The sequence below is a fragment of the Triticum aestivum genome, chromosome 2D (assembly GCF_018294505.1).
Source record: "Triticum aestivum cultivar Chinese Spring chromosome 2D, IWGSC CS RefSeq v2.1, whole genome shotgun sequence".
Classification (NCBI taxonomy): domain Eukaryota; kingdom Viridiplantae; phylum Streptophyta; class Magnoliopsida; order Poales; family Poaceae; genus Triticum; species Triticum aestivum.
In genome coordinates this window covers 483,277,752-483,287,625 of record NC_057799.1, presented here as the reverse complement: position 1 = coordinate 483,287,625, position 9,874 = coordinate 483,277,752, and the positions used below count along the sequence as shown (strand labels likewise).

Below are 9,874 nucleotides of genomic sequence, written 5' to 3'. Positions count from 1 at the left end.
TAGTAAATGATAATGGTGGGTGTGAGACGACAAGCGATGGATATTCTATCGGCTATACTCTTACTATCAAGGCTATATTTCACGCATTGATTGGGATCAAACATCCCTTTCACATGGTCCTGGGTAAAGTAATAAAGAAACAATGTGCGGCAATAGTTTATTTGGGCAAAAGGAACAAGGGTGATGGCCAGATATGAAAGATGGCATGTGTGAATGGTTGCTACACTTGTTGCAATATGTTACTAAAATAGAGGGAAAGCATATATTGCTCTGGAAAAAGAAAACTCCATTTATGCTTTACCTCAAAAAGCATTCTCCCTCAAGGCCCTGGGGAGGCTGGCACACAGTTTGTTCATAGAAAACCCAAGTCGACTGAGTGCATTTTTGCCAAAAATAAATAAACTTAGTGTACACTTCCTTTCCCAAGAAATTCCTACACATTTACATGCTAAAATTTTCAGCTTTTTAGGCAACGAAAATATCACAGAGTCCATATATTTGCACACCTATGATATTGATTGATGTCGGAGTTCATCATTTTAAGTGGACAATCTTGCTGTCCACAGCGTCATTTCCTATGGCTGCGGTGGCCCCAGGCTAGAATCTTTCGTTGGTTGAGAAGGAAATTGTCGTGCACGCTCCTGTAGAAGGAGCATGTTGCACGATGCCTTATAGGCTCACCAAGGAAGCATCCACTCAACAGCATCAAAGCCAGCACCTAACTGCCCACCATACACACTCACCTTCCCCCCTGTAAACTCTGAACATAAAAGTGCCTGTCCCTGCCTCCATTCCTCTTCCAAGGAGAGGAGAGCCACCTTACGCTCTCTCATCTCTCTCTCTCTCTCTCCCCCTCTCTATTCTCGCGATACGGAGGGAGGTGTACCGTTCTTCGAGGAAACGAAGCAGCAGCTGTCGGAAAGGTACGGTCTCCCAAGCGAGCATTCCTACTGTTGGTTGATCCTAATGTTGCTGCTTCTCAGGTTAATCATGTTTTTGCATTTCTAACTCTGTATGTTGTGCATGCCTGCTTACACCTGAATTCCATGTTTCTACCCCAATCCCTGGCCAAGTCCATGCATAAGAGCATCATACATATCGACAATGTAGAGATTTATGGTTTCTTTCTTAGCATTGGCAGGATTTGAGACGGTATATAATCGTATAAGATAACTACGCAGACTCTCAAAGACACCAACTTATGAACAGTTCGCGATTTGTCATGGATCGCATAGTGATTGTTCTTCGTAGAGTACATTATGAATGTCATGATCATGTGCATAGAAGTTCAGTTATCCACCTTTGCTGTTACAGCATTGTTTAGCTATGCTTGTCAATTGTCACTGCCTCGTCTGACGACAGTACATCCACATGGGCATTGCTTAGCTATGCTAGTTATCTAATGTGATCTTCACGTTTTCATGGTATTTTTTATGTTTGAAAATTCAGTTCTCCAAGAAATATACAAACAAATTGATATCAGGATAAACGTAGCATCCAGCCAGGACTGAAAGGATTATAAATGATTTGTAAACTTCATTCCTCCTAGAACAGAATACAAGAGCCAGTGTCCGTAAGATACATGAATTAGAAAAATATAATAAAATCCCTTTCCATATTATTAGTGTGAATTTAAGGCATGTATTGTGACCATTTTATTCAAAATTAGTCCATCTAACATGTTGCTTAGGAAGTGACCAAATCACCAAACACATGGGCTCCCATGTGTTTTTCCTATTCTATTTGGTCATTCAGTTGACATCTTGCTGAAGTATCAATCATTTGAGAGCCACTTGAACCACCTTTAGATTATTGTACCCACCAAGAAACAACCTAGTAGGTGGCAGGTACCAACTCTCCAGATTATATTTATAGGTACAAAGAAGCCAGTAGTTAGGTTGGGTATGACGTACAGACTACAGTCTACAGTCATGCCAAAACATAACAATCTCTTCTAATGTTTGCGCTCCACGTTCTGGATCTGATAATTAATTAACATAATGTCTCACTTGCTAGTCATAGCAGTTTTGTATGCTCCATTTGTAATCAGTAATGTGTTAATGATTATCCTGATTCGGTGTGCAAGTAGGTGCTAGTTTATTGAGATGTTGCTGCGAAGCTTGGATCTATGTGACATCTACGTAACATACTAATATTAAGCAGTACTATAATACAACAAACTTAACGTATGATATCATCTGACTGCTATAATTCTTGTTTGTGACTTGGGCCAGCTACGAATTTGACCCATTCCATTCTAGGACGAACATAGATGGTCATAATTATTCCTCTCCATAAACATTGATAAGGACACTAACAATATTCAAACACTAACTACCTCCCAAATAACTCGACCAAACTTGGACCCACTGTTCTCATATTATCTTGTACATCAAGACAAATTAAGTTGGTCTTCCATTTCATATGAAAATAGAAAGGTGTAGTCACATATATCATAAACTAAAGGACACTATCACACCATTGCTACAGAAATTGTATGGTCTCACAAAAGCAATTAATTCAGGCTAGCAGTAGGCTATGTTCAGTGTGTAGCATGTGTACCTTGCACCTAACTCTTCATGATAATGTAACTTCAGATAAGCAAGGAAACATCAGCTGGTCAAGATGACAGCTGGTTTACAGCTCGGCGTGATCGGGTCTCTCGCGCTCTCCGTTGCATCTTCAGTTGCCATTGTCATCTGCAACAAAGCTCTCATCAGCACACTTGGTTTCCCATTCGGTCAGTACAGAAGCCTTCATGTTTGCAAGATTTAACAGAACTTAACAACAAACCAAAGGCCATGCATGAATAAATTCAAATACTTGCAATTTATGCTGAACTCTGTTGTTTTCGAATGTAGCTACGACATTAACAAGCTGGCATCTCATGGTGACCTACTGCACCCTCCATGTGGCACAACGCTTACATTTTTTTGAGCCCAAGGCAATTGATGGACATACAGTGATCCTCTTTGGGTTTCTGAACGGCACCTCAATTGGACTTTTAAACCTTAGTTTAGGATTCAACTCCATTGGATTCTACCAGGTAAGGGCTGCTCTATCTTGGTACCATTTTTCATAAACCATGCCACAAGTATTTTGAATTCAGTATGTTCTGCAGATGACGAAACTGGCCATAATACCTTTCACTGTGCTGTTGGAGACAATCTTCCTGAACAAAAGATTCAGGTTTTTCAATATAAACTCAGTACTTTACCTTAATTAGGAGTCAACCACTGTAAATTGCACCCCATTTATGATCAGAGCGAAAAGATACAAGATAGATGATGGCACATGCACTATACTAAAGTATATATTGATAATTTGAAACTGGAACAAGAAATTATTGCTAATCCATAGTATTATATATTATATTCAAAGGGGAAATAACTTTAAATGTGTTCTTTTACAAGCACCAACTTTTGGATCAAATGATGAAAAGCTAATCACACATAAATGGGTCATTTACTTGTTTAGTTTTCCTGGGCCTATGGTATTTATTTTTATCATCAGTGAGCTAATACCAGTCCAACAACGTGCAGCGAGACTATCAAGCTCTCTCTTATGGTCTTACTTCTTGGAGTAGGCATCGCATCAGTTACAGATCTCGAGCTAAATCTACTTGGGTCCGTCCTTTCTGGCCTCGCCATCGCCACCACTTGTGTTGGCCAAATTGTATCCTACATTTAATACTTTACTCGTTGTTGACATTCCAAAAACTGCAGGTTAAAAGAAAAGAATAGGGAAATCTTATTATTCGAAACCTTATATTCTAAATGCAACTTGCAGTAGTCTTAGCAGGTTTTCTTAAAAGGCTGGAGAACCATATATGTTATTTGTGAATCATCAAAATTCTTATTTCTTAGTGCTAGATTCCTTCTGAATTAGGTTGCATGAACTTTCATATAAAAATAGGTGAATCTTTATCTTGTTACCGTAGCCACATGGTATCCTTAACCCGACAACTTTGAATGAAGCTCACAAACACAATACAGAAGAAACTGAAGGTCTCCTCAACGCAGCTTCTTTACCAATCTGCGCCATACCAAGCAGCAATTTTGTTTGCGACCGGCCCGTTTGTGGATCGACTCCTTACAAACCGCAGTGTCTTCGCCCACAAATACACCACTCCAGTTGTGGTATGTTCTGAATATTTCATGCAGTTACAAATATCTGAAAAGAACAATTTTATAATGTCACTGTGAGATCTTAACATTCTTTTTAAAATGCCCGTCAAGCCAACTATTTTGTGGAAATTCATAATGCATGGCATCTTCGGTGAGGAAGTGACACTCACAATTTGTTCTTTCTAAGTAGCTAGCCAAAGTTCTGAAACCTGACATCAATAAAATAATTTCCTGATCTACCTATCAAGTTGGGACTCCCGACTAAAAATTGTTATAGCCTGAATATACATTTCACTTTTAGTGCTTTTCCATGAAAGAAATGTATAAAATGAAGACCAAACCCAGTGATTTGAAGGGGACAAAATAAGGTAGATTTTATGCATGTAACTACTGCTAGATTTCATACATGTAAAATGTGAAGTGCCTTACGTTCAAGTTTATTTCAATGGTACATCGATACCTACAGTCCTAAAGAAGTAAACAACAAATTAAATATGAAATTGCTCCAGCTGTTACTGCTAGAATGAATCAGCATTTTAAGCGCAGTAGCAGTTGATTGTCATGCTCCTGGGTGAGACATTAAACATATATGTTGCAAGTTAACGCTCTCAGAGATATACCTCAGATTTCGATGGACAATACATGCAACATGATGCTCTTTATCATGAATTATATGCAGGGTTTCATCATCCTATCTTGCTTGATTGCGGTGTCTGTGAACTTCAGTACATTTCTTGTGATTGGAACAACGTCTCCAGTCACATACCAGGTGCTTGGCCACCTTAAGACATGTCTTGTTCTCTCTTTTGGCTACACTCTACTACACGATCCTTTCACCATGAAGAACATATTAGGCATTCTGGTCGCCATATTTGGTATGGCATTGTATTCCTTCTTCTCAGTCAGGGAGAGCAAGAAGAAGTCAACAAATGATGCTCTGCCAGTTTCACAGGTTTGATTTTGCCTCCAACCTGGTATCATATCTAAATCACGATTATAATCTTGATGGCACAAAATAGAAGGTAGATTGACGAATGGCAGTTATACTAACAATTCTTATGCTCCTAATCTCAGCAGCAACAGTAAAGAGTCAAATTTCCACGTCAAACTAAATGTAGTAGCAGTTGAATTTTCTGAAATAAACATTCATATTTCAAAAGTTGAGACTATACATCAATTAAAATTTGCATATTGATGTACAAAATTAGTATTTTCTGGCAGCAAAAGCAAGTGATAAGGATTATTATGCGTGCAGGACAGAAACTTTTATGCACATTAGCTGACAAAAGTAAACTGGGACAATTGATAATACCATGCTTCTGCCAATCCATTACCCAATACTGGAAGCAAACTAGAGCTCATCAGTTTAGCTTAATTATATTTATGAATAATATGTGCCCTCTTAAGCATAGTTTGTATGATGAATGTGTTGAGAAAATTGGCAACTCTTCCATGAAATACAGTTCAATTTGCTCCGAAATTTCAGTTTCACTCATTTCATGTTTTTTATGCCTTTGTAGATGCCAGATAAGGAGACTGAACCACTTTTGGCAACCAAAGACGGCAGTGATATCAAGAAGGCAAATGGTGTATCGCACGGCTGCTAAGACTTCCCTTGCTTAGTGTAGATATAGTATGCACGTCTGCTCTTCGAGTTTCAAGGATCTGGAAAGCCATTTCTTTCCGTTCTTAAATTTCTTTTGTAGAGAAAAGATTTCCATATCGTAGAGTGTATATTTTGACACAACTATTATTATTTGCTTATCCTTTTTCGCACTTAACAGTTCCATCTGAAGGTTTACTGGTGAAGATCGCCTTCCTGTGACATACCCCCATTTGTCAAAACCCAGTTCTTATATGCTACAATAAGCATTTCGAACACATATTTGTTATGTCAACAGGATGGCATGGTGAGAATTAGACTAGGGACGAGATGTAAAGCGATATAACCCCATCTGTTTAACTGCATTATTAAAATTTACTTGAAGCTATAAAATGATTAATCCAATCGCTATCTCCAACATGATATTAATCATACAATCAATATCTACAACGATGACCTGTCAGAAATGTTTGTTAGACTATTACACGTCCTGTGAATTAGCATGCATTGTAGCACAGCTACTAACATCAGAAAGTACACTTTAGCATACTTGTTTTCACATCAAACCTGATAATAGAATGAATCAGTAAAGACGCTTTTTTTTAGTATTTACTGCAGGGCAAAGCCCCACAGTCCTTTATTAAAATCCAAACAGGAAAAAAACTGTACAAAATATTTACATCCCAAAAGAAAGGAAGAATCTAACTAGGCCTACTTACCTACTGAATACATGATCAGGGTAGACCCTTGATCCAAGCCAATAGCTTTGGCCTAACCAAATCCTTAACCCTATGATGTAAACACGCATTCCATAGATCAGCTTTATTTGCAACTGTAAATCTGTAGTAATACCTGATAGACTGCTGGTGACTACCAAACCTTCTGAGGAAAATAATGAGGTGAGATTCTATTGAATTTTTGAACAGTCCACCGTCCCCATGTTGCTACTACATGTGTTTCTGTTACTCCCTTGTGAATTCATTCTGTAATTGTTGTCTTCACCAAATACATATATCCGCAGAACTAGCTTGCATGAGATATGTTACTCTGAACTTCCTTCAGGTAGAACTCGTGCTGACAAGCTGATACCCTTAAAAAGGAAAAGCTTCTCAGTTCAGTGGTAGATTAAAAGAGACTGGTCTTTGACCATTCTGTACAGCTCAGACTCTTGACCCCAGTATCTTGCTCCACTACTAAAATCCTACTTAGTAGGACCATGTGGTCATTCAAACACATTTAACTTGCCCTTTATCTATCAAATAGCAAGATCACTTTAGTAGCTCTTTCAGGCCTCAGCAGGCTTACTAGGTAGACTGTTCAAACAACCAGGTAAGACATATTTCTCTTCACATATGGAAGCCAAAGGAAAAGGAACAGCTTCTGGTCACAAACTTACCTCTTCTTTCCATCTATTTATGGAAAAGAAACCAATGGCCTGCTGGACTGCGGATTAATTAATCAAATACAGCACACGGTCACAAAGACCAAGTGCCATACAGATTTGGTAGGTTGGCCAATTCTAACAAACCCCCAAGAAGACCTGACTCAACCATATTCCATACTCATGTCTTCATCTGACAAATCACTATTTGTATGATCAAAACTAGTGTATTGACATGGTAGCTTTGGAACATAACCAGCTTTTATCATTTCCATTCCAACTATATCAAGCATTGTGTAAATTTCCTCAGACTCTGGATGCGATCTGTCCTCTACTATAAAGACTTTTAGCTCCCCCTTTAGCTTAACCCAGCTCTTCCCTGGTGATTTCTTAACACCACTGCTTCTCATTGCCTTCTTCAATCTTGCAAACTCATTCCAATCACCAGAAGCAGCATATATGTTGCACAACAAGACATAGGCAGCAGAATGGGAAGGATCAATATTCAAAACGCCTTCTGCTGCCCTCTTTCCCATCTCCACGTCATTATGTGTTTTGCTAGCAGCAAGCAGGGTCTTCCACATCACAATATCGGGCTCAAATGGCATTTGATCAACAAATTTTGCTGCCTCAGTTAGTCTCCCAGCACGTGCTAGCAAGTCAATGACACATGAACAATGCTCTCTTGTTGGAAGAATGCCATGTTCAGGCTCCATAATACTGTAGTAATAGCAGCCTTCATCGACAAAGCCGACGCGGCTGCATGCTGTGAGAACCCCAACAAATGTTACATGATTTGGCTTGATTCCCAAGTTTCTCATCCTCGCAAATAAATCAAGTGCTTTCCTTGCGTAACCAGATTGGGCATAGCCAACAATCAAACTGCTCCAAGAGAACACGTCACAGTTGGTGCCCATCATTTCAAAGTGCTTTGCAGCATCATCTAAACTTCCACATTTAGCATAGGTATCAATTAGACCATTGCTCAGCATTGTATCGTTCACCAGACCTACTTTGAAGGTGTATGCATGGACCTGTTTCACGATTTCAAGGTAACCCAACTCGGCAGAAGCACTCAGAACATTGTTTAAACTGATCCCGTCCAGACTCGGCACCGACCTCTGCAAAAGGTTGAACAACTCAAAGACTACTTCCAGATGCTGGTGCAGTACACATGCAGTAAGAATGCTGTTCCAGGTGACAACATCACGATCTCTTGTCTCGTGAAAAACATCCATCGCAGAGGAGAAATCCATACACCGCGCATACATGCTGAGTAAAGAATTGCATACTGAAACATCCCCATCCAAACCCACTTTGAACAAGTAGGAGTGGATCAATCTGCCAGGCTGTAAAGCATCACAGCCCGCACACGCACATAACAAGCCCCTAACGGTAATGCCATCAGGCCTGAGGCCAGAGTCTCTCATATCAGAGAACAGTACCATAGCCTCACTAAGAAGGCCCTCAACAGAGCAAGCATTGATTATTGAATTCCAAGAAACCAAATCTGGAGCATCAATCCCATAAAACACTTTCCTTGCAGACTCCAACTTCTTGCATCGGGCATACATGTCGCTCAATGAACAACCTGCATACGAGTTACAGTCCAGCCTATACTTCACAGACAAGCTATGAATCTGCTCCCCATACTCCAAACTATCCAGAACCCCACAAGCCCTAAACACGCTTCCCAAATGGAACTGATTGGGATGATGCAGCCCCTCAGCAATCATCTCCCTGAAAATCTGCAACGCCTCCATTTCGCACCCTTGCTGTGCAAACCCTGCAATAATGGACCCCCAGGAAATCAGGTCTTTCTCCCTCATCCTCGTGAAGAGCGAGAAACCATCCCCAACAAAGCCGCTCTTGGAGTACATTGTGACCAGCGCGTTCTGCACAATCAAGTCACTTCCAGTATCAGACTTCATAGACTGTGCATGCACCTGCCTCCCGACAACAACGTCCCCAAGCTCTGCGCACGCACGCACAGCACTGCCGAGCGCAAACTGGTCAGGCGCAGTCCCCGCCCGTAGCATTGAAGAGAACAGAACGAGAGCATCAGTGGAGCGTCTGTTCTGCGCGTGTGCCGCAATAACAGATGCCCAAGAGACAGGGTTCTTGGCAGGCATTTCGTCGAACACCAAGCGGGCAGAGTCCGGGGCAGCGCACCGGCCGTACATGGTGATAAGGTGGTTGTTGAGGACAGTATTTCCGGCAAGTCCGGCATCAGGGGATGCAATCAAGTGGTGGTGGACGAGGCGGCCCTGGCAGAGGGAGCGGAGGCGGGAGCATGCGGCGACGAGGGCGGCGTATGTGGCGGCGGAAAGAGGAGCGGGAGCGGGCGAGGAGGGGAGCGATTGGAAGGCGTGGAGGGCGGCAGAGAGACGGCCGGAGTGGTAGAGCTGGAGGATGGTGCCGTTGGGGTTCTGCATCTGCGGCGGTTTTGAACTCGCAGTTGGAGGCGACGACCGGCACCCTGGCGGAAGAGATTGGTAAAATGTTTGGAGACGACGGCCGGCGCGGTGACGATCAGGGACTCAGGAATGCACATGTGCCGGTATCATCAGAGCATCTCTAGCAGACCTTACCCGTCCTTATAATTCCGATCGATTTACATGAAACATTAAAATTTTAACCTGAACAGATCATATAAAGAAGACTCCGTTTAAAAAGACTCGGCTCCGCCGCTATATTTACCGGTCCGGCGCGCTTTAGGGTTAACCAAATCCACCCACTCCGGCGGCCGTTTTCCATGCGCAC

General features: G+C 41.4%; 2 protein-coding genes across 5 annotated transcripts; one reads left to right on the top strand and one right to left on the bottom strand.

The window, feature by feature from the left end:
- Nucleotides 1-670: 670 nt before the first annotated feature.
- LOC100682458 (UDP-xylose transporter 1) lies at nucleotides 671-5,936 on the top strand. Its single transcript, XM_044477612.1, has 8 exons — nucleotides 671-923; nucleotides 2,598-2,740; nucleotides 2,862-3,046; nucleotides 3,122-3,189; nucleotides 3,543-3,675; nucleotides 3,978-4,139; nucleotides 4,807-5,079; nucleotides 5,648-5,936. Exons 2-8 carry the CDS (start codon nucleotides 2,626-2,628, stop codon nucleotides 5,732-5,734), a joined length of 1,023 nt encoding a protein of 340 aa, XP_044333547.1. The 5' UTR covers nucleotides 671-923; nucleotides 2,598-2,625; the 3' UTR covers nucleotides 5,735-5,936.
- Nucleotides 3,754-9,672, bottom strand: LOC123053979 (pentatricopeptide repeat-containing protein At3g53360, mitochondrial). 4 transcript variants are annotated; one of them, XM_044477608.1, is made up of 3 exons: nucleotides 6,450-9,672; nucleotides 4,748-5,110; nucleotides 3,754-4,173 (listed from the first exon to the last, which is right to left on the bottom strand). In XM_044477608.1, the coding sequence occupies exon 1, from the start codon at nucleotides 9,544-9,546 to the stop codon at nucleotides 7,276-7,278; it is 2,271 nt and encodes a 756-aa protein (XP_044333543.1). In that variant the 5' UTR covers nucleotides 9,547-9,672; the 3' UTR covers nucleotides 3,754-4,173; nucleotides 4,748-5,110; nucleotides 6,450-7,275. The 4 variants fall into 4 exon arrangements, with proteins under 4 accessions (XP_044333543.1, XP_044333544.1, XP_044333546.1 ...); XM_044477609.1 differs by having other exon boundaries at nucleotides 4,748-5,098; XM_044477611.1 differs by having other exon boundaries at nucleotides 6,583-9,672.
- Nucleotides 9,673-9,874: the final 202 nt, after the last annotated feature.

Excerpts from the sequence above, each read along its gene's own strand:
- LOC123053979 (XM_044477608.1), bottom strand. The coding sequence starts at position 9,546 with ATGCAGAACCCCAACGGCACCATCCTCCAGCTCTACCACTCCGGCCGT.
- LOC100682458 (XM_044477612.1), top strand. The coding sequence starts at position 2,626 with ATGACAGCTGGTTTACAGCTCGGCGTGATCGGGTCTCTCGCGCTCTCC. Across the intron at positions 3,047-3,121 it reads ACTCCATTGGATTCTACCAG|ATGACGAAACTGGCCATAAT; the intron begins GTAAGGGCTGCT and ends TATGTTCTGCAG. Across the intron at positions 3,676-3,977 it reads CCACTTGTGTTGGCCAAATT|CTCACAAACACAATACAGAA; the intron begins GTATCCTACATT and ends CTTTGAATGAAG.